General features: G+C 40.5%; 1 protein-coding gene across 2 annotated transcripts in view; it reads left to right on the forward strand.

Annotated features, from left to right (window-relative positions):
* TPST1 (tyrosylprotein sulfotransferase 1) overlaps window positions 1-20,638 on the forward strand; it is a 176,143-nt gene extending 155,505 nt beyond the window's left edge. For both annotated transcript variants that reach the window (XM_032591606.1, XM_030300886.1), the window contains 3 exons: window positions 15,521-15,571; window positions 18,349-18,395; window positions 20,079-20,638. In XM_032591606.1, coding sequence (XP_032447497.1) covers window positions 15,521-15,571; window positions 18,349-18,366 — 69 coding nt within the window. In that variant the 3' untranslated portion in view covers window positions 18,367-18,395; window positions 20,079-20,638. The remainder of the gene's footprint in view (window positions 1-15,520; window positions 15,572-18,348; window positions 18,396-20,078) is intronic.
* The last annotated feature ends 3,872 nt before the right edge of the window (window positions 20,639-24,510 follow it).

Here is a 24,510-nt window from a genome sequence, read left to right on the forward strand (position 1 = left end):
ATGCTCTGTGTCTCTCTCTAAAATAAACACTAAAAAACTTTAAAGAAAAGAAAAAAGAGGGGCACCTGGGTGGTTCAGTTGGTTAAGTGTCCAGCTTCAGCTCAGGTCATGACTCATGGTTCATGGGTTCCAGCCCTACGTCGGGCTCTGTGCTGACAGCTCAGAGCCTGGAGCCTGCTTCGGATTCTGTGTCTCCCTCTCTTTCTGCCCCTCCTCTGCTCACACTCTCTCAAAAATGAATAAATGTTAAAAAAAAAAAAAAAAGAAAGAAAAGAAAAAAGAATATAAGCCTTGTCAACCCAAACATGGGAAGCTAGAAGACAGTGAAGCAATGCCATAATTTCAAAGAGAAAATTATTTATCTGTAATTATATAACCAGATAAACTTTCAATCAAGTATTAAGATAAAATAAAGGTATTTTCAGGGACATCTGGCTGGCTCAGTCAGTGGAGCTTGTGACTCTGGATCTTGGGGTTGTGAGTTAGATCCCCACGCTGGGTGTAAAGATTACTCAAAAATAAAATCTTAAAGACATGTTCAGACATGCAATATCACAAAAGATTTGCTTCTTATATATGCCTTTTCAGGAGGCATACTGAGGGGAATACTCCACCAAAGATGAAGGATTAACCAAGTAAAGGGAAGACCTGGGCAAGGGAATGGGAATGAAAACCAGAGAGGTATGGAGAATATACCAGATGACAGCAAAGGAAAATTCCAAGATAGCACCTGAGCAGGAGACCTAGAGAACAAGTAGTCCAGATGGAAGTAAACCAAGTGTTTCAGAAAGGATATCTTGTGAAAGGGGAAAAAAATGGAAGAGGGAGACGTAAATGCCAAGAATCATAGATTACCAAGAGCACAAGCCTCCCACTAAAGACAGTACTGCTAGGAATACATAAACTGTAAATGATGAATTGCCAGAGGCTTAGTGAATTTTTCCTCCATAGCCCCACAGGGTAAAGATAAGAGAAAAATCCCCTGGCGCTCCGACAGAGGGAAGGGAAAAGTAACCATCTTAAAATATGCTTGGGGGATACTCTCTAACAACGGCTTGCCCTCAAAGTAAACTATTTTACCAAAGTCTAAGCCACTTAGGGGAAAGGAAATACCCAGCTCCAACCCCCTCTAGTTTTTCTGTCTTACCTAAAGGGGTGGGAGGGGAAGCTGAGAAGCCCTTGTGCTGGTTCCAGCCCAGGCACACAGACTCACTAAAATACTTAGATGGAAACTATGGGGTTATAGAATAGTCTCCTCCACCCTGCAAACACACACACCCTACCACCACACCAGTTGGTATCTTGTATAATGACAGTGGATTACTACTAAAAGAGCTACAATGCTCAGAGTCTGTTTTTAAAGGAAGTCTCTAGGGAAACCTCAAAACAACAAGAAGTACAAAAACAAGGACACTTGAAGAAATTTTAGCCTCTGATAGGTACTCCTTCAACAAACAGTAAACATAGGCTGATTCCTAGCCAGGTAAGTGTAAATCCTCACACTGAAGGCGTATTTACCACAGTCCCTTTTACCCAATACATCATGTCCACTTTTAACCAAAAGGTTACAACGTGTGCTAAAAGTCAAAAACACAGTGGAAGAGACCATAGAAAGCATTCAAACTGGATTCATACATGCCAGAGATTTTGGAATTATCATACGAGGAATTTAAAATAACTATGATGAACGTGCTAAGGATTTTGATGGGAAAAGTCGATAACATGCAAGAATACCTGGATGCAGGCACAGATAGAAACTAAGTAAGAATCTAAAGGAAATGCTAGAAGTCAAAGCCACTGTAACAGAAATGAAGAATGCTTTTGATGACTTATCGTAGACAGGACACAGCCCAGTAATGAAAATGAATCAGCTTGCAAAACTGAAATTTAAAGAGAAAAATGAATGAAAGAGAACAGATTATCGAAGAACTGTGGGGCAGTTATAAAAGACGTAATATATGTATAATAGGAATGCCAGGAGGCAAAGAAAGAAAAGGAACAAAAGAAACATTTAAAGTAGTGATGGCTGTGAATCTTCCAAAATTAATAACAGACATCAAACCATAGGTCTAGAAAGCTCAGAAAACACCAAGCAGGATAAAGGCCAAAAAATCTACACGTAGGCATTATCATAGTCAAATTATGGGAGATCGAAAACAAAATCTTGAAAGAACCCAGAAGACAAAAGCACCTTACCTGTAGAGTAACAAGGATAATATTGGATTTCTCCACAGAAGCCATACAAGCAAGAAGAGAGTGGAGTGAAATATTTAAAGTGTTGAGGGTGCCTGGGTGGCTCAGTCGGTTGGGTGTCCGACATCAGCTCAGGTCATGATCTCACAGTCTGTGAGTTCGAGCCCCGTGTCGGGCTCTGTGCTGACAGCTCAGAGCCTGGAGCCTGCTTCCAATTCTGTGTCTCCCTCTGTCTCTGCCCCTCCCCTGCTCATGCTCTGTCTCTCTCTGTCTCAAAAATAAATAAAAACATTTTTAAAAATTTTAAGTATTGAAAGAAAAAAGTCCACCAACCTCAGGTCTGCAACCAGCAAAATTATCCTCTGAAGGAGTAATACTTTCTCAGACAAAATTGAGGGACTTTGTCACCAATGGCCTGCTTTGTGAGAGATGATAAGCTCTTCAGAGAGAAGGAAAATAATATAGGTCAGAAATTCAGATCTAGAGACACCTGCATGGCTCAATCGATAGAGCATCTGACTCTTGATTCCAGCTCAGGATCGAGCCCCACATAGGATTCTGTGCTGAGCATGGAGCCTGCTTGAGATTCCCTCTCTCCCTCTCTCTCTCCCTCTGCCAGCTCCCCCGCTCACATTCTCTCTCTCTCTCTCTCTCTAAAAAAGAAAAACTCAGGTACATAAAGGAAGAGAAGAAACATTAGATAAGGAATAAATGGAGGTAAAATAATATCTTTAATTTTTCTCATTAATTGTCCTAGCAGATAACATTTATTTAAAATAATAGCAACAATATAGTCAGTGATTATAACTTCTAGATAAGTGAAATGAATGACAGGAGTGTACAAAGGATAGGGAGGGAGGAACTGGAAGTAATCTTATTTATTTACACTACTTGTGAGGTATTACAGTGTCATTTGAAAGTAGACTTAGATTAGTTGTAAATGTATATTGCAAGCTCTAGGATAACCACTGAAGACATTTTATTTTATTTTTTTTGTATCTCTTATTAGTTGTCTTTATTATTTTTCTTTTTTTTTTTATATATGAAATTTATTGACAAATTGGTTTCCATACAACACCCAGTGCTCATCCCAAAAGGTGCCCTCCTCAATACCCATCACCCACCCTCCCCGCCCTCCCACCCCCCATCAACCCTCAGTTTGTTCTCAGTTTTTAACAGTCTCTTATGCTTTGGCTCTCTCCCACTATAACGTCTTTTTTTTTTTTTTTTTTCCTTCCCCTCCCCCATGGGTTCCTGTTAAGTTTCTCAGGATCCACATAAGAGTGAAACCATATGGTATCTGTCTTTCTCTGTATGGCTTATTTCACTTAGCATTACACTCTCCAGTTCCATCCACGTTGCTACAATGGGCCATATTTCATTTTTTCTCATTGCCACGTAGTATTCCATTGTGTATATAAACCACAATTTCTTTATCCATTCATCAGTTGATGGACATTTAGGCTCTTTCCATCATTTGGCTATTGTTGAGAGTGCTGCTATGAACATTGGGGTACAAGTGCCCCTATGCATCAGTACTCCTGTATCCCTTGGGTAAATTCCTAGCAGTGCTATTGCTGGGTCATAGGGTAGGTCTATTTTTCATTTTCTGAGGAACCTCCACACTGCTTTCCAGAGCGGCTGCACCAGTTTGCATTCCCACCAACAGTGCAAGAGGGTTCCCTTTTCTCCACATCCTCTCCAGCATCTATAGTCTCCTGATTTGTTCATTTTGGCCACTCTGACTGGCGTGAGGTGATACCTGAGTGTGGTTTTGATTTGTATTTCCCTGATAAGGAGCGACGCTGAACATCTTTTCATGTGCCTGTTGGCCATCTGGATGTCTTCTTTAGAGAAGTGTCTATTCATGTTTTCTGCCCACTTCTTCACTGGGTTATTTGTTTTTCGGGTGTGGAGTTTGGTGAGCTCTTTATAGATTTTAGATACTAGCCCTTTGTCCGATATGTCATTTGCAAAGATCTTTTCCCATTCCGTTGGTTGCCTTTTAGTTTTGTTGGTTGTTTCCTTTGCTGTGCAGAAGCTTTTTATCTTCATAAGGTCCCAGTAATTCACTTTTGCTTTTAATTCCCTTGCCTTTGGGGATGTGTCGAGTAAGAGATTGCTACGGCTGAGGTCAGAGAGGTCTTTTCCTGCTTTCTCCTCTAAGGTTTTGATGGTTTCCTGTCTCACATTTAGGTCCTTTATCCATTTTGAGTTTATTTTTGTAAATGGTGTGAGAAAGTGGTCTAGTTTCAACCTTCTGCATGTTGCTGTCCAGTTCTCCCAGCACCATTTGTTAAAGAGGCTGTCTTTTTTCCATTGGATGTTCTTTCCTGCTTTGTCAAAGATGAGTTGGCCATACGTTTGTGGGTCTAGTTCTGGGGTTTCTATCCTATTCCATTGGTCTGTGTGTCTGTTTTTGTGCCAATACCATGCTGTTTTGATGATTACAGCCTTGTAGTAGAGGCTAAAGTCTGGGATTGTGATGCCTCCTGCTTTGGTCTTCTTCAAAATTCCTTTGGCTATTCGGGGCCTTTTGTGATTCCATATGAATTTTAGGATTGCTTGTTCTAGTTTCGAGAAGAATGCTGGTGCAATTTTGATTGGGATTGCATTGAATGTGTAGATAGCTTTGGGTAGTATTGACATTTTGAAAATATTTATTTTTCCAATCCATGAGCAGGGAATGTCTTTCCATTTCTTTAAATTGAAGACATTTTATTTTAACATTTATTCATTTTTGAGAGACAGAGACAGAGTGTGAGTGGGGGAGGGGCAGAGAGCGAGGGAGACACAGAATCTGAAGCAGGCTGCAGGCTCTGTCTGAGCTGTCAGCACAGAGCCCGATGTGGGGCTTGAACTCACAAACCGCGAGATCATCACCTGAGCTGAAGTCAGACACTTAAGCGACTGAGCCACCCCAGTGCCCCTGAAGACATTTTAAAAAGAAGTATAATTGACATGCTTAGAGAGGAGAGAAAATGGAATCACATAAAATGCTGAATTAAAACTGGAGAAGGTAAAAAAGAGTAGAAGCGAGAAAGTCCAAGGGCAGCAAAAAGAAAATAGTTGCAAATATCATAGGTATTAAACCAATTGTGTCAGTAATCACATTAAATGTGAATGGGCTAGGGGCACCTGGGTGGCTCAGTGGCGTGTGCGACTCTTGATCTCAGGGTTGTAAGTTTGTAAGTTCGAGCCCCATGTTGGGTGTAGAGATTACTTAAAAAAAAAAAAAAAAAAAAAAAAAAAAAATATATATATATATATATATATATATATATATATATATATATATGGATGGTCTAAATTAGGAGACAGATACTTCCAGAGTGCATTAAACACAAAACCCACCTATATGTTATCTACAAGTGTGTTATCTACATATAAGTTACTGCAGGTATGATACTGTGATATAAGAACTATATATTCAGTCCCCAGCTCCTAGAACAGAGCTCTTAAAACCCTTGTAGTTTCTGAGTGATAAGGGTGAAAGGAGCATCTTTTGTTATTCATAGTAAGCCCTTTTCAAGCACAACTGAGTTTAAAGAATTTTTTTAAATTTTTTTTAAATGTTTATTTTTTTGAGAGAGAGACAGAGCACAAGTGGGGCAGGGGCAGAGAGAGAGAGGGAGACACAAAATCTGAAGCAGGCACCAGGCTCTGAGCTGTCAGCACAGAGCCCGAAGCAGGGCTCAAACTCACGAACTGTGAGATCATGACCTGGGCCAAAGTTGGACACTTAACCAACTCAGCCACCCAGGCGCCCCAAGCACAACTGAGTTTAGATTATTGAGTTACTTTATGGGCCCTTAGATAGCTTCAAGATGGGAGCTGGTGGCCAGAGGAACCAACCATGTGCTTAGAGGCTTGGAATTTCCAGCCCTACCTTCTCTAGATGCAGCGAGGAAAGAGGGGCTGGGGACTGAGTTGATCAACCACTGGCCAATTATTTAATCAGTTGTGCCTAAATAATGGAACTTCCATTAAAACCTTAAAAGAAAACAAAGGAGTCTAGAGAGCTCCCAGGTTAGTGAACACACCCATGGACTGGAAGAGTGGTGTACCGCATACTCCACAGAGACAGAACTTTTTGCCCTCAAGACCCTTCCAGACCTCATCCTACATTCCTCTTCATCTGGCTGTTTGTATCCTTTATAATAAACCAGTAATCATGAGTGAAGTGTTTCTCTGAGTTCTGAGTATTATTTGAGCAAATTATTGAACCTGAGGAGGAGATTGTGGGAAACACTACACAGGAGGCCTGGACTTGCATCCTTAACCTGTGGAGATCTGTGCTAACTCTTGAAAGTTTGGATTTCTTGGTGTGAAGAAAAACCCTACAATGGTATCAGAAGGACTCTGAGTAGAGAAAATAGTTTTCTTTTTTAAGTTTATTTTATTTACTTTTTGAGAGAGAGAGAGAGAGAGAGCACACAGGAGGGACAGAGAGAGAGGGGGAGAGAGTGCAGAGTCTGATGGAGAGGCCCGAACTCAATGACCATGAGATCATGACCTGAGCCAAAATCAAGAGTTGGATGCTTAACAGACTGAGCCACCCAGGCACCCCAGTTTTCTTTTAACAAGAAATTGTAGATATAAAGACACAGATAGATTAAAAGCAAAGGGACAAATAAAAGATATACCATGATAGCACAAATAAAAGACAGCTGGAGGAGCTTTCAGACAAAGTAAAAGACACTGTTAAGAGAAGAAAAGGAAAAGCCACAGATTGGAAGAACATTTCTGCAAAACACATCTGATAAAGGACTGATGTACAAAATAAGCAAATTCTTAAAATTCAGAAACAATTCAATTAAGAAATAGGCAAAAGGGGTGTCTGAGTGGCTCAGTTGGTTAAATGTCTGACTTTGGCTCAGGTCATGATCTCATGGTTTGTGGGTTCAAAACCTGAGTCGAGCTCTGTGCTGACAGCTCGGAGCCTAGAGCCTGCTTCGGATTCTGTGTGTGTGTCTCTCTCTCTGCCCCTCCCCCATTCATGCTCTCTCTCTCTCTCTCTCTCAAAGGTGAATAAATGTTTAAAAAAAATTTTTTTAATAAAAAAAATGGGCAAAAGATCTGAATGGACAATTTGACAAAGAAAATATATCACTGACAACTGAGCATATGAAAACATCATATGTCCTTAGGGAAATGCAAATTAAAACAAGATACCGCTATACACCTACTAGAATGGCCAGAATCCAGAACACTGACAACACCCTAAGATTACGAGAATGCAGAGCAACAGGAACTCTCATGCATTGCTGGTAAGAGTGCAAAATGGTACAGCCACTTGGAAGATAGCTTGGCAAGTTTTTTTTTTTAATGTTTATTTATTTATTTTGAGAGAGAGTTGGGGGAAGCAGTGAGGAGAGGGAGAATTCCAAGCAGGCTCCACCTTGTCAAGACAGAGCCAGATGCGGGGCTCAATCTCACAAACCTCAAGATCGTGACCTGAGCCGAAATCGAGTCAGACCCTTAACCGACTGAACCACCTAGGCATCCCCTAAAATGTTTGTTTATTTAGTTTGAGAGAGAGAGAGCAAGGGAGGGGCAGAGAGAAGGAGAAAGAATCTCAAGCAGGCTCCACACTGTCAGCACAGGGCCCAATGCTGGACTCAGTATCACGAACTGTGAGATCATGACCTGAGCCAAAATCAAGAGTCGGCTGCTTAACCAGCTGAGCCACCCAGGCACCCCCAGCTTGGCAGTTTCTTATAAAACTAACCATATTCTTACTGTATCACTCAGCTGTTGCATTCCTTGGTATGTATCCAAATGAGTTGAAAACTTCTGTTCACACAAAACCTATACACAATGTTTCTAACAATTTTATTCATAATTGCCAAAACTTGTGAGCAACCAAGATGGCCTTCAGTAGGAGAATGGATAAATAAACTACTGTATATCCAGACAATGGAACATTATTTAGTGATTAAAATAAATGAGTTATCAAGCCACAAAAAGACATGGAAGAAACTTAAATGCATGTTGCTAAATGAAGTCAATGTGACAAGACTACATACTATGTGATTCCAAGTCTATAATGTTCTGAAAAAGGCAAAACTGGGACAGTAAAAAGATTGCATGAAGGTAGGAGGAGTAAATAAGTGGAGCGGGGCAGGGGGTATGATAATGGAACTATTCTGTATCTACTGTAATGGTGGATATGTGTCATTATGGAATCATCAAAACCCATAGAAACTACAACACAAAGACTGAATCCTAGTGCAAACTAAAGACTTTAATTAATAACAGGGTATCATTCCTAGTTCATTAACTATAACATGTACCACAGTAATGCAAGATTTTAATAGGGGGAGCTGTGGGGGAGAGAGGACATATATGGGGACTTTACTTTCTGCTAGTTTTTCTATAAAGCTAAAGCTGCTCTAAAAACTATAGAGTCTACTAATTAAGAAAAAGATGAGGTTATTACTAACTCTAAGACAACAACAAATTTGTGTAAGAAAATGTAAATAGGTGATATTTATAGTGCCACAATAATGGAAACTTACAGAATGTGACTTTAACCAAAAATTATTATGTAATTTTTGAGAGACTAGAGGAAAGGAAGTATTACCGGTCTGATATCCTCATCTCTCGTAGTAGAAAGTCTGCGTAACAGAAGTTTACATCCGTGATCCTATCTGAAGGCATTTCCTCCCCTTTGGCACCCAAGTCCATCTCCTCATATATCCTACATCATCAGATTTTGCTCTCTAGTGGGATCTTTGCCATCAACAAACAAATATGCCCTTAGTTCTTCTATCTTAACACACACACACATACACAACATACTTCTTGATTCCAGTTGCCCTGCCACTGCCATTCCTTTCTTTGGTTCCCTTTACATCAAAACTGAAATTTTCTGTACTCCATTTCCGGTTCCTCTCCATTCTCTGTCTTACATCCACTTCATTCAGAATTTTACAGCTACCATTCTATTCGTTCTTGTGAAGTTGATGGTGACTTTCATGTTGCTGTATCGAGTAGTCAATTACCATCTGAACTCCCAGCATCTTTTGATGCAATTGATTACTTCCTCCTTGATAGGTTTCCTTCACTTGGTTTTAAGGACATCACTTTTTAAGTTTTCCTTCTGTGTCATTGGTTGCTTCTTCACAGTCTTATTTGCTGGTTCTTCTTCTTCTTCCTGACCTCTGAATGTTAGAATGCCCCCATATCTCAGTCTTAAGTCCTGTGCTGTTCTTTCTCTACCCTGAGCCCCAGGCTATCATATCAGGTATCAAGGTTTTAAATGCCATCTGTAAGTTGATAATTCTCAAATTTATATATCCCAACCCAGACTTCTATGAACTCCAGGCTATATGTCCAATTGGTGACTTGACATTTTCATTTATTGTCTAATAGACATGTCAAGCTTAATATATCCAAAACTGAACCTACTGATCTTCCCCCTGAAAATATTCTGTAGTCAGAACATTTCTCAGCTGTGTTAATGGCAACTCCATATTTCCCGTTGGTAGTTACTTAGGCCAAAAACCTTGGAATTATCCTTGACTCCGCTCTGCTCTCTCACACCCTACATCGAGTCTGTGTAATTAGACATAATTAGAAAAATAAAAATCCACACACCCACCACTTCTCACCACCTCCTTGTCATCCTCTCCTGTCTGGATTACTACTGTAACCTCCATACTTCTATCCTTGGCCCTTGACAATGTAAACAGAGCAATCAGGATGATCCTTTTACTTTATTTCATTTTATTTTTATTTTAGAGACAGCGTGCAAGTAGGGTTTCGAAAGGGGCAGAGGGAGAAAGAGACTCTTAAGCAGGCTCCATGCTGAGCATGGAGCTCCCAACTCTGGGCTTGATCCCACGACCCTGGGATTATGACCTGAACTGAAATCAAGAGACGCTCAACCAACTGAGCCACCCAGGTGCCCTAGGAAGATCCTTTTAAAATGCAAGTGAATCATGGTACCTATTAGCTTCTCATTTCACTACATTGGACAAAATACTTAATTTCTCTGTGCCTTAATTGCTTCATCTGTAAAAAGGGAGTAAATAATACCTCCCTCAAGAGATTGTGGGATTCAGTGAGATCATACATATGAAGCACTTACTTAACATTAACCTGAGACAATAATGTTTACCTGCTGTTCTTAGTATTTTTATTTCCAGTGCACCCTGAAAATCAGGAGCCTACTTTTGTCTCCTCATCATTCCTTCAGGGCTTGAGGTAGGAGGGTTCTGTAGGATTGTTTGGATCTGAGTGCCTAGCTCATTGCTGTCAAGTGCAGTCCTCACTCTGTTAGTACCAGAGAATAGTATGTCCAGAAACACCATTCATTTAACCAAAGGAAATTCCATTCCTAACTTTTCTGTTTTTATAAGCAATGTGGTGCTTCATTTCTGCACTAAATGGAATTACTTTGTCAGTAAAAGTGTTCTTTTTGTCAGCACTAAAGTTTCTGTCTTTTGAAGCATTTGTTCCCTGAAGGATAATCAAAGGAGGCATCTTCCCACGTAACTTTTTGATTGAGCCTTTTATCTGATGTCTTATCCTGACCGCTTTTTGTTTTTTTATTACATTTGTGACATCATATATTCAGGGGTGTTTTTTCTCCTTTCATGCAAGCCTTACCTTTCTGGAACTGTCAGTTCCTGGAAGACACTTATAATACTTGATGTTCCCACTCCTGTTTTCTGTCATACCTTGCTGGTTTTTACAGTGAACTGAAAAGGGAAGGGAAGATTCAACCATAAGATTTGCTAATGGTAATAAAATACAAACAGCATGTTATAATGAGACAGTGCTGGGTAGGGCCCTCTGAGCCTCACTCTGCCACTGACTAGCTATATACCCCCTGGGCTTTCAGTGAACCTCCTGCTTGAATTCTAGCAGAGGAGGCTAGCTAAAAGAAAGGAGAGTCAGTTTCTGAGTCAGAGGATATGAAGAATATAACAAAAGTTTCTTGGGGAACTAACCCACTAACTGGAAGAGGGACTGGGGCAAATCAGACTTGTTCTGGTTCAGTAAAGCAGCCAGGGCACAGACCCTAAGCCTGAGTAGCTTATGCCCCGGGGAGTTTGTGGGACACAGTTCCATGAATAGAGGAAGAAGGAAAGACACCTGGGAATCTGGTAAAAAACAAAAGCAAACAAACAAAGAAAAAACCCCATCCTATTGGCTTGAGCCCCTGTGCTAGATATAGTGGGTGCTTGCAGGCATGCACAGTGGAAGTCAGCATTAACATGCTACACACAGCTCCAGGGGCTTAAACACTTCCTACATCAGAAATCTGGAACATTAATACAATGTTATAGTCAGTTATATCTCACTAAAATGGGGGTGGGAGGGACATGGTGCAGGAAGCTGGAACAATCTATGGACTGTGGTGTTAGGGTAGAACAAACAGGATTCTTACATGCAGATACTTCAGGGAGCAGCTAGGCCAGACGGCCCCTGCCCACCCATCCCATGACCTGGGACCATTTGAGGGTATGAAAGAGGCGATGGTAGCTTTTGAAACAGTCCTGGTAGACGCAGTATTGTTATCTGGCACCCACTGTATCTTCCATTGTGATGCATCTCTGAGGAAATACCTTATCCAAAAGTCTGATATTTCTGTTTTAATTTTTTTAATGTTTATTTTTGAAAGAGAAAAAGAGAGAGAGAGAGTGCATGAGCAGGAGAGGGGCAGAGGGAGAGAGAGAGAATCCCAAGCAGATTCCTCGCCACCAGCACAGAGCCCAACTTGACTTGAGGCTCAAACCCAGGAACCGTGAGACCATGATCTAAGCTGAAATCAAGAGTCAGACACTTAACTGACTGAGCCACCCAAGCACCCCTGATATCTCTGTTTTAATTTAGGCTTCTTAGGACTGTAGCAGAAACCCCAAAGAATGAAGCAGGTTTTAGACATTGCAGAGAAGAGGCAAAAAGTACATTGATTCTCTGAATTTCAGAAGGAATGCTGCTGCTTTTAGAAGTGGATCAGTCCTCACTAAGTAAAAATCCTTTAGGTCTGTGAGCTTTAGGATTCACCATTTAGAAGATTTCTTTGTGTTCTGAGGGGCTACTCAGTGACTCTCTTCCTAAGAACCATCTGTGGTTTCTTGCCATACTTTGTCAAGTTCAGCAATTACTTAACTTTGGCTACTGGAGACCTTCTTTACTTTTGATTGACACTAATAGCTTCCAGGTTTTGTTTTGTTTTGTTTTGTTTTGTTTTGTTTTGTTTTGCGATTGCAGTGTTGAAACAAACATCTTTATATTTAAAGACTGTGTACATGTGTGTGTGTTAGCAGTAGATTTTTAGCAATAAGTTACTGACTTAATTTGTTCAATTTTATTCTTGAAATATAACATACACAGAGAAAAGTGCACAAATCATAACTCTATAAATGATCACAAAATGAACGTAGCTTCATAGTTGCTACTCATAATATCAAGACAGAAAATTCCCAGCACCCTGGAAGCCTCTTTCATCTCCCTCCCTCCCTCCCTCCCTCCTCCCCAGAGTGAACAGTATCCTGATTCCTAACATCATGAAATTGTTTCTGCCTTTTTACACACTTTAAAATACAGTAAAACCTTGGATTGCGAGTAACTTGTTCTGCAAGTGTTCCACCAGATGAGCAAACATTTCTAATAAATTTTAACTTGATAAACGAGCGATGTCTTGCAAACATCACGTGATCACAACTGAGCCAGTGGTTCTTCTCTCTCTCTCACTGTCACTGTGGGATTGTGGGTGATCATCTCCCATGCTCAGATGCTCAGTCTCAGGCTGCAGAGTTTGGCAGAAATCAGTGATGTTTCAGAACATTGGAAGGTGCCCACAACTGGCACTAGTGTATTTTTTGCCACTTCAAAGCACCTGTGGACAGTCCTTGCTTTTCCAGACAAGAGTAGGCTTAGGAAAGCTTTGGCTTCATTCTAAGTCAGGCTGCCTGCAGATCTAGACCCTTTCCAGTTACGTTAAATACAGTCCATGACAAGAGCTTGGTACTGTACTGTAGTCAACATCCGTGCGATCATATACAATGGCCCCCGTGCAGAAAAAGATTCCATTGGACCAAGAGACAGCAGTGATTCCATTAGTGATAGTGAAAGTCGTCCTACACAATAACCCCCCTCTCCCTTGTCTCCCTCACACCAGCCACGAAGGTTTTCAAAGGTAAGTGCAGGTTAATTTGTTTATTTTTCTTTATATTTTGTATTTTCTTTATTATTTTGTATTATATTACCGTATTGTAATCATTTTTATATGAATATTTTGGGGTTGTAGAACAAATCATATGAGTTTCCATTATTTCTTATGGGGAAATTTGCTTTGATATACAAGCGCTTTGGATTACAAGCATGTTTCCGGAATGAATTATGCTCACAAACCAAGGTTTTACTGTACTTTAAATGGAGATATGTATATCATTTTTAGGCATCTGGCTTTTATCCCCCTTGTCATTATGTGTTGGGAATCATTGATGTTATTGTCATAGCAGTAGTTAATTTTTCTTAATTGCTACTCAGTATATCATTATATACTACATTTATTTATTTATTTATTCATTCTAATTGCATTGCTTGCAATGCAATTGTCATATACTTTGTCATAAACCAAGTATTTGTATACAGGGGACTGTTTCTGCGTTCTTCATTCTGTTCCATTAATATATTTGTCTGTACTTGTACCAAAGCCTGCCTTTAACTTAATTATATATATAGAATAGAATATATATAATAATTATAGCTGTATATGTGTGTATGTTAGCTGTATAATTGGCTTATTTATAGCTGTATAATATAGCATCTTAATAACTAGAATAAGTCCCCTACTTTGTTCTTTTCAAGATTACTTTGATTATTTTTGGCCCTATGCATTTCCTTAGAACTTTTATAATCAGTTTGAAATTACCCCTGCCCCCTCCACCCAAAATATTATGCTAGAATTTTAGTCGAAATTCCTTTGTTGAGGAGAATGAACATCTTTATTATATTGAATCTTCCAGTCCCTGAGAATGCTATTTCTATTTATTTGGTTGTTAATTTCTCTCAATAATGTTTTATAGCTTTCTGTGTAAAGATCTTATACATCTTTTTTTAGATTTATTCTTAGGTATTTAGGGAGTTTTTTGATGTTGTTATAAATGATACTGTTTTTTATTTTTATTTTTTAATGTTTATTTATTTTTAATTTTTTTTAACGTCTATTTTTGAGAGACAAAGAGCACAAGTGGGGAAGGGGCAGAGAGAGAGAGAGAGAGAGAGAGAGAGAGAGAGGGAGACACAGAATCCAAAGCAGGCTCTAGGCTCTGAGCATCAGCACAGAACCTACACAGAGCTCGAACCCATGAACCGTGAGATCATGACCTGAGCCGAAGGTGGACACTCAACGGACGGAGCCACCCAGGCGCCCCTTTAATGTTTATTTTTGAGAGAGACAGAGACAGAGTACTCATGGGGGAGGGGCAGAGAGAGAGGGAGACACAGAATCCAAAGCAGGCTCCAGGCTCCGAGCTGTCAGCACAGAGCCCAGTGTGGGGCTCAAACCCATGAACCATGAGATCATGACCTGAGCTAAAGTTAGACGCCTAATTGAGCCACCCAGGAGCCCTGGTATTGTCTTTTTAAAAAATTATTTCCATAAATGTAATTTTATATATTGATAAGAGTAAGTTTTTAATTGAGATTTTTGAGGTTAAAAGTGTGTATGATTTCAGAATCATCTAATATTCAAAATATTATGAGGGTATAGGGTACATTAAGAAAAGTAAATTTGGAATAAATCTAGAGTTTGTAAGGGTGGAGATTTCAAAAGGAAATCAGGAGGAGCCTGTTCTTTTTAAAAAAATTTTTTTTTCAACGTTTATTTATTTTTGGGACAGAGAGAGACAGAGCATGAATGGGGGAGGGGCAGAGAGAGAGGGAGACACAGAATCGGAAACAGGCTCCAGGCTCTGAGCCATCAGCCCAGAAGAAGGAGCCTGTTCTTAAGTTGTGTGAATTCTGTGTTGGTTGCTTGAGAGAGATGGCCCAGGGCTTGCTTTCTCTCTCAGCTAAAATGATTGGAGCTTGGAATGTTGGGTGCTTATTTTCTTGTTCAGATACTCTGACCCTCCCTCTCTCAGCCAGCACTCAGGCAAAATGTAGAACAGGTGGGGCCAGAGTAAATGGGAATTTCAGTTAGTCCTTCAATGCTAGCTGTTTTTGAACTGACAGGCTTCCTCCCATTCTAAAACTGACCAGGACTGAAGCAGTAAATTCATCCACCATCAAGCGCTGCCAGCATCCTGAAGTGAGGATGACAGTATCTGTTTCCTTAAACTCACACTTGGCTTTGTTTTTCCAGGTCTATAAAGGAGAATTTCAGCTACCTGAATTTCTTAAAGAAAAACCTCAGGTACTGTATCTGCTTCCTCTTCTTAATGTGATAGATGAGCTCTTGTGTTGAAGTGATCTTTTTAAAGAGTGCTGTGCTGGTCATAGAAAGATTGGCCTCTGATAATTGTTGGTTTTAACAGTCTTACTTTTTTTTTTTTTTAATTTTTTTTTCAACGTTTTTTATTTATTTTTGGGACAGAGAGAGACAGAGCATGAACGGGGGAGGGGCAGAGAGAGAGGGAGACACAGAATCGGAAACAGGCTCCAGGCTCCGAGCCATCAGCCCAGAGCCTGACGTGGGGCTCGAACTCACGGACTGCGAGATCGTGACCTGGCTGAAGTCGGACGCTTAACCGACTGCGCCACCCAGGCGCCCCAACAGTCTTACTTTTTAACACAGTCTTACTTTCAGATAGCTCAGTGTCTTCCAAAATTAGGGAAATGCTTTATCGATAACTAAAATCCAAATGCTTGAGGTCACTTACAAGCTATACAGTATTCCACATATAAGGAGCCTGCCTTGGTGAATCTGCTCCAGCCTTCTGATATCTAACTTGAAATAAAAATCTACTCTGTTCTTATATACATCCATGCCTTTTAACTTGTCTTATTGAAGATTTGTGAATTTGTTATATACACATCCATCAGCCCTCAACTACAAAGCCCCCAAGTTGGGAAAGGATGGTGAGAATTTGAAGATTCTAACTTTTCCTTTTTAAAAGATTAATAAAACAGATCCAGGGTTATCCTTGTAATGTCATGCCCTCACCTACTTGGGTTTCAGTATCGTGTCTTGAGTTGAAGAGAAACAGGCATGGTTGCAGCTGACACAATGTACCCGAAGTAACCCAGAGTATCCTGCATCTGAACATCATCTGCCTTCCTATATCGTGGTGGGGGAGGAATTGTTAACTCCCTCATGAGCCCAGCAGAAGACTTCCCTTTCTAGCCTAGTGATAATATGTGTTGCCTCCAGGCTTCTGCTCTCAGTAATTAGCTTGGAATTAGGAAATGAAGACTCAGCACTGAACTTAGTTTCTAATATCTTTCCAGATATGGGTTGATGAGGGAAACATACCACCTCACAGACTGTGTGAAGTCGTGTCGCCCAGAGCAAGCCTGGAGCGAATGGGCTGGGCTCTCTAAGAAAGCTGTCTTAGACAAGAAAGAAATCCTCGTCTAATAACAGTCAGCCATGAACAGTTGATACCTTTTACTTGAGAATTTCAAACTACTTTCAAGGCATGTTCTTATTAGCATCTATTTAGTTTTAATCTACCCATGCATTCATTCTATTTATTCAACAGATGTTTACTAAATTTCTGTTTATGGGGAGAAGTCGGAAAAGTCCTCAGGAGTCAGAGGAAAAAAAAAAAAATTTCTCAAGGAACTTCTGATTTCCCCAAAAGACTGTGACCAACTTTTGCCGACAAGGGAGCACAGGGCCCTGAGCCTGGGCTGGGCATGATGTCCCAGAAACCTGGATGGATTCATGAATAGGCCATCACTCACTTGCAGGCTGTGGCGTTTAGAGCCAGAGAATAATCCAAGAGGCAAGTCTTAAAAGAATGTCAAATCCAAAGACCGTTTTGCATAAAAAGTTTGAAGGAGTCAAGAAAGGGAATTTGAGGCTAAAAGGGATGCCTCTGCTTCACAGCATACTCAAAAATCATTTCCAGACAGATTGTAGACCTAAATGTGAAAGGCAAAAAGTAAAGTTTTAGGAGACAATAAAGGAGAACATCTTCATGACCTTAAGAGGGAAGGATATCTTAAATCATAGAAAACACTAATCATTAATTTTAAAATGGATAACTTGGACTCCATTAAAATTGATCATATTTACTTATTATTAAAAAGCATCATAAAAAGAGCAAAAAAGTATGCCTTAAGTGGGATAAAATAATTGAAGCAAAGGACTCCTCTGTAGAATATGGAGGGTACCTACAAATCAGTTAAAAAAAAAAAAAACTGCACAAAAGGCTTACAAGCATTCACTCACCTTATTCTGGTTAGTTTAATGCATCACACACACATACTTAGACAAAGGGCTGTAAAAGACTTTGACTTAACTAATCATAAATGAGAAAACTGAAACCCACAGAACCCTCAGGTTTGCTATTCAGCTAAAAAGGCTCACAGAACTCTGCAAAGCACTGTATTTGCAAATATAGTTTGATTTTAAAGGATACAAATCAGGATCAGCCAAATGAAGAGACATGTAAGACAAGGCCTGGGAGGGTCTCAAACACAGAGCTCTGCCCATTCTCCGTGGAGTTTGGGTACTTCTCCTTCCCAACAGCATGTACATGTGTTCACCAGACAGGAAGCTCCACTGGTCTTTAGCATCCAGAGTTTTTATCGATATCTCATTACATAGATGTGGTTGACTGAATCATTGGTCATGTGATTGAATTCAATCCCAGTCAATGTCCGCTACCCAGGGGTTGGGCTGGCTCAGAGTCCCAGGTCTCTGGTGAAAGGTTTAGTCTTCCTGTGACCATCTTCCATCCTGAGTTATGTCGTCTCTTAGCATAACTCAAGTATGATCCAAGGAGCTCCTGAATTAACAAAGACATTCCTGTTACCTGGGAAAATCCAAGAATTTAGCCTCCCTACCAGCAACCAGGGACAAAGGCCAGTCAAATTCTTTATTATACAACAGTTGCAGACTGAGTTCATTAGAAAATCTGTGATCAGAGCCTGCAAACTACACCTGATATTTCAATGGGAGCAGTCACTTTTCATGCTGACCAACTTCAAGGACTTTAAAACATCTTTTGCTTCCTTTGACAGACTGAGGAAGTGGAGTAGCAGAGCCAGGAACCTCTTACATATATGAGGTGAGGGTTGGGGGACATTCCTGGGTCTTTGGGTTTCCTGCTTAAGCTCTCTTAGGAGGAGGTGTGGCTGGGGTGGGTGGAGAGCACAGCTCTGGAGTCAGTCGGCCTGGGTTGGAATCTTGGTTCTGTGGCATTGAGCTAATTGCTTCTCTGTGTCTTACCTTCCTCATCTGTAAAATGAGGACTAATAAATAAGATTATTAATAAATAAGAGAGTAATAGTAAGAATTAACCACAACAATGTCTACAAAAAGCTTGGCACCTAGTAAGCGCTCAAATAGTGTTAGCCGTTATTTTTAATAAAAGGAGTTTAAGATGATAAAAATAATATTTTCTTTTAATATGAAAGGAATCTGGAGACCATTAACCCCAATCACCTGTTTGCAGATAAGGAAACTGATCCTAGAGAGAGAGCAGGTTGTTTGTCAAAGTCACATCACAGGAAGGTGAAAGCCAAGGCTTCTTCCACCACCCTGTGGTGCTTTCATTTGGAACGTGAAAAACTTTTTTAAAAATGTGATTTTTTTCTTACAGTCTTACTTGTTGTTTTATTTTTATTTATATAATAACAGTGGATTGAGTGCATACTCTATACCAGGCATAAAGTATCAAGCATTTTATGTATGTAATATAGAAATGACATATTATATGACATATACTATATAATTTATATAATATGATACATTCTTTCAGGTTTCAAGCCACTCTGGCAAGTAGGTGGTATTATTCCTGTTGTACTGATGAGATAATTGAGATTGAATAATTTGAATAAGAGATTTTTATGACTTGCCAGGTGTTAGTGGATAATAGACAAAAAGCACATGAACACTGCTAAGCCATGTCAAAATCATGGATAGCAGCGAGCTAGTAATATTAATGAGTTTCAGGATTTATGAATGCCTTTTTGCTAAGGAGCAAATGCTAAATGTTAGACATATACTCTATGGACTTGTATAACTGCAGTTATCAAACCTTGGATAATTTTGTTGATCCAAGATACTTTAAAATCTATAAATTCCCTCCCTGAAATACACACACAGGGATTCGTTTATTGATCAGCTGTTTTACAAGACAGAATACAATGTCTGTTGACTTCAGCCTTCGAGTTGCCTCCACAGCATCATTTCATCCTTGCATTGCTCAGTGTGGCCTGTAGGTGCCCATATACAATGCGAGAAGGACTCAGAAGAAGCGAGGAAGACAAAGCATCTCAGGACAGATGATAGTCTTTCTTCTTGTCTTTTGAAAGCTTTTGGCATTTGAATATGACAGTCACTGTGTTCTCTAAATCTTCCTTTAAAGAACGTTGGTCTCCACTTTTTTAAAACAAAGAGTCAGCATATTGGACCCCTGAACATGCATCCCTACCAGTGCCCCCGCAGTAGCTTCAACTGCAGATGACAGTTGCAGTCACTTAGAAATGGGCAGGAGCAGCCCTTGCTTTGGCTGCCGTCTGCTTGTTTCGCGTACCCAAGCTACTGGCAGGCATCTAAAAGCATCGCAGACTGAGGGAGAGTGTGCCTCTTTGGTCGTCCTTCTGAGGCAGCTGTTCTTGTAGTTATCTGTCCTCCTCCCTGTCTACCTGGCTTACACCAGGACCACAACTGGGAAGGAAGCAGTATGGTGCAGGGGAGACAAAGTGTGACTCCACACCTATAACCAGATTCTATTTGTTTGCCCTAGGGGAGACTGCTGCCTTTTCAACAGAAGGGAATTTTCTAGGACTGGCCGTCCCCTGCTGAGATCAGTGGAGCGTATGTACCATGGCCCACATCTCCTGTTCACTTGCCAGGCTCTCCCCACTGAGAGGGTGGGAAGTCGGTATACATTTGGGCCTTCCTGAGTGATCTGCTCCCTGAGTACAGTGCTCTTGATCCTAATTACGTGCACAACCCTGTGGATACGAAGTCCAGAGGGAACGTGTGCTTTCTGTTAAAACTGCTCTGGTCCTCGTCTTTTCTTACCAGATTCCAAACTTTTGTTTCAAGGGGAGGGTTTTAAAATGGGATTCTATAAGCAAAAATTGGGCAGTTTCATCTTGGAATAGGTTGTCTGTACATGTTCTAATGTTTTGTAGAACACTTCCTGTTTAAATGTATTGATGTGGATAATATTAAATATCTTAATTATTTAAATAATTCATTGTATTGTTTTTGAGAAGTTGAGGAATTACCGTATACATTTACAACTTAATGACTTTTGTATTTTATTTTTCAAAATAAAAGCTTTAAATGTGTGAAGCATTCTGGTGGTTTACATGTTTTCATTACTGTGATTTCAGAGAAGCAGGAAGCCCTTATCAGAGAAGCCAACGTTTCTTCAGTTGGCTGTATTGTAGATAATCCCTCCTATGCATCAAAACTTTTTTCAATGAAGTTTTTAATTTTAATTCCAGTAGAGTTAACATACAGTGTTATATTAGTTTCAGGTGTATAATACAGTGATTTGACAATTCTGTATGTTACTCAGTGCTCATTAGTGTATTCTTACCTGTTTCACCCATCCCCCCACCCACATCCCCTTTGGTAACCATCAGTTTGTTGTCTATAGTTAGGAGTCTGTTTCTCGGTTTGTCTCTCTCTCTCTCTTTTTTTCCTTTGCTTATTTGTTTCTTAAATTCCACATATGAGTGAAATCACATGGTATTTGTCTTTTTATGACTCAGTTACTCTCCAGCTCCATCCTTGTTGTTGCAAATGGCAGATCATTCTTTTATATTTCTGAAAAATATTCCAATGTGTGTGTGTGTACCTGTGTGTGTATATGGATACCACATCTCTATCCATTCATTAATTGATGAACACTTGGGCTGTTTCCATAATTTGGCTATAGTAAGTAATGCTGCAATAAATTCTGTAGAGGCTGCAATAGTTTGCATTCTTACCAACAGTGCAAGAGGGTTCCCCTTTCTCCACATCCTCGCCAACACCTGTTGTTTCTTGTGTTGTTAGTGTTAGCCATTCTGACAGATAGATGTGAGGTGAAATCTCATTACAGTTTTGATTTGCATTTCCCTGATAATGAGTGATATTGACCATCTTTTCATGTATCTGTTGGCCATCTGAATGTCTTCTTTGGAGAAATGTCTGTTCATGTCTTCTGCCCGTTTTTAATTGGATTATTTGTTTTTTTGGGTGTTGAGTTGTATCAGTTCTTTATATATTTTGGATACTACACCTTTATCAGACATGTCATTTGCAAATGTCTTCTCCCATTCAGTAGGTTGTCTTTTAGTTTTGTCGATCGTTTCCTTCACTGTGCAGATGCTTTTTATTTTGATGAAGTCCCAATAGTTTATTTTTGCTTTTATTTCCCTTACCTCAGGAGACATATGTAGAAAAATGTTGCTTTGACTCATGTCAGAGAAATCACTGCCTGTGTTCTCGTCTAGGAGTTTTATGGTTTCAGGTCTCACATTTAGGTCTTTAAAGCAGTTTGAGTTTATTTTTGTGTATGGTGTGAGGTGACCCAGTTTCATTCTTTTGCATGTGGCTGTCCAGTTTTCCCATCACCATTTGTTGAATGAGACTTTTTCCTATTGCATATTCTTTCTTCCTTTGTTGAAGATTAATTGACATGTATCATAACATCTTTTTTTTATTAAAAAAATTTTTTTAAATATTTATTTATTTTTGAGAGAGAGACAGACTGTAAGCAGGGGAGGAGCAGAGAGGGAGACACAGAATCCAAAGCAGGCTCCAGGCCCTGAGCTGTCAGCACAGAGCCCGATGAGGGGCTCGAACTCACGAACCATGAGATCATGACCTGAGCCGAAGTCAGATGCTCAACTGACTGAGCCACCCAGGTGCCCCGACCCGTATCATAACGTCTTAATGAAGATTTTGCTGTAACTGATTTCATAAAGACCTGCTGTCATTTGTCCTAGAGTCCTGTTCTATTTCTGTGCCTGTATGCTGTATTTAAGGACAGAGAAGTTACTGTTACCAGCTATTTTCTAGAAGCCAGTGTTATACAATACAGAATGACCAGATAATAATAGTAATGTCTATTTATTGAGTGTCTTCTATGTGTGAGGCACTGAACAAGGTGTTTTATGTGTTTTCTTATCCCTCGCCTGAAAATCTGCATCCTCTGGTCTTATCCATCAGTAAATAATATTTTCTACCTAGTCACTCAAGCCAGAGACCTAAGAGTCTTTTCCTTCCTTTTGTCCCCCCACATATAAGATCTTTGATTCTACCTTCAAAATATTTCTTGAATCCATCTACTTTCCTTCAGCTCCACTGCCCCCATCCTAATGTAAGACAGGACCACCTGTCACTTAGACTGTTGCAATAGAGAGCCTCCTAAACAATATTCCCATTCCTACGTTGCCCCCCTCAAATGCTGTTTAGCACATGGCAGAGTAATGGTTTGACAATATACATATAGATAGGACCCTCCCCACTTACCCTCTCATTTAGAATAGAACCCAAGTTCTTGCCATGATCCAGCCACTGCCCCTCTCCATCTCATTGCAGGCCATCCCCCCACCTCACCTACCTCGCTCCTTGTTCTCTAGGGTTCTTTGGATCTCACAGAAGCACACCAAGCTTTTCCTGCCTCTGCACATATTATTCCTCTCTCTGGAATATTCTTCCCTTTGCTCTATGCCGGAATGCCTCCTTCTCAGTTCTGTGATCTCAGTAAATTCTATTTCCTCAGAGAGACTTTTCCTGGCCCCTTGAACTAAAAAGTAGATGCCCTTCTTGACTCTCTTCTTTTTAGTATCACCTTATCAGACTTGGCAGTTTTTAGTCTGTTGACTGTTTTTTAAATTATTATTGTCAGTCTCATATACTATTTTTTTTTTTAAACTTTCGTGTTTTATTTTTTTTTTAATTTTTTTTTTCAACATTTATTTATTTTTGGGACAGAGAGAGACAGAGCATGAACGGGGGAGGGGCAGAGAGAGAGGGAGACACAGAATCGGAAACAGGCTCCAGGCTCTGAGCCATCAGCCCAGAGCCCGACGCGGGGCTCGAACTCACGGACCGCGAGATCGTGACCTGGCTGAAGTCGGACGCTTAACCGACTGCGCCACCCAGGCGCCCCCAGTCTCATATACTAGATGGTAAGTTCCTGGAAGACAAAGACTATGTCTTTTCTTGTCCATTTTTGTATCTCTGACATCTAGCAAATTGCCTGGCACATTCCAGGAGCCCAGGAAAATATTCAGTAAATGATTAATTCTCTCAGAAACCTCTGGCATATCATTTTACAGATGAGAAAACAGGCTCAGCCAGGTGGTGTCCCCCAGACAAGGCCCCTTAGCTAGTGCCACAGTGGTGGCCTGGCACCTCGGCCCAAGCCTGGCCTGAACATCCTTCTCTCCAGTCCACTCCCCTCAGACCTGTCCCCTTCAACTGAAAATGAATACTGCTGCTTGGGGCACCTGGGTGGCTCAGTCAGTCGAGCGTCGGACTCTGGCTCAGGTCATGATCTCATGGTCCGTGGGTTCAAGCCCTGCGTCGGACTCTGTGCTGACAGCTCAGAGCCTGGAGCCTGCTTAGGATTCTGTGTCTCCCTCTCTGTCTGCCCCTCCCCCGTTCACAGCCCCCCCCCCCCCCCCGGAAAATAAATAAACATTAAAAAATTAAAAGAACAAGACAATAAATACTGCTGCCATATCAATCCTTTGTTCGGCAGTGTGCCTTCAAGCACTCCTTTGTTCAAAAGTCTTCTTTGATTCTCTAATGCTTAACACGTTACATCTAAACTATTCTGCCTCCACTGTGTGGCCTCACTACTTTCTTGCGTACAGTTCGCCTCCTGCCTGTCTCTGTCTCCTTACACTTCTTCACTTTCTGCTTCTCCCAGATGCCTGTAAACCCTCTCCCCTCTCCCTGGAAAATCCCAGCCTCATTAAGGGCTCAGCTGTCTTCAGTGCCATTTCTCATTACTCAACTGCTCCAACCTCCAAATAGTAACAAAGTCAACCTCAGCTTAACATAATATTTTTTTTTGTTTTTTGCTCATTTCCTGTGTTAGTCTTATGTCATTACCTTTGTAGGGAGGAGGCCACATACTCCTCTAAAGCCTATCAGAATGGGAGAGGAGGACATTTTTCAACTCTAACCCAGCCTGACTCCAGTGCTTGCCCCAAAGGAGATGT

This window comes from Lynx canadensis, chromosome E3, assembly GCF_007474595.2.
Source record: "Lynx canadensis isolate LIC74 chromosome E3, mLynCan4.pri.v2, whole genome shotgun sequence".
NCBI lineage: Eukaryota > Metazoa > Chordata > Mammalia > Carnivora > Felidae > Lynx > Lynx canadensis.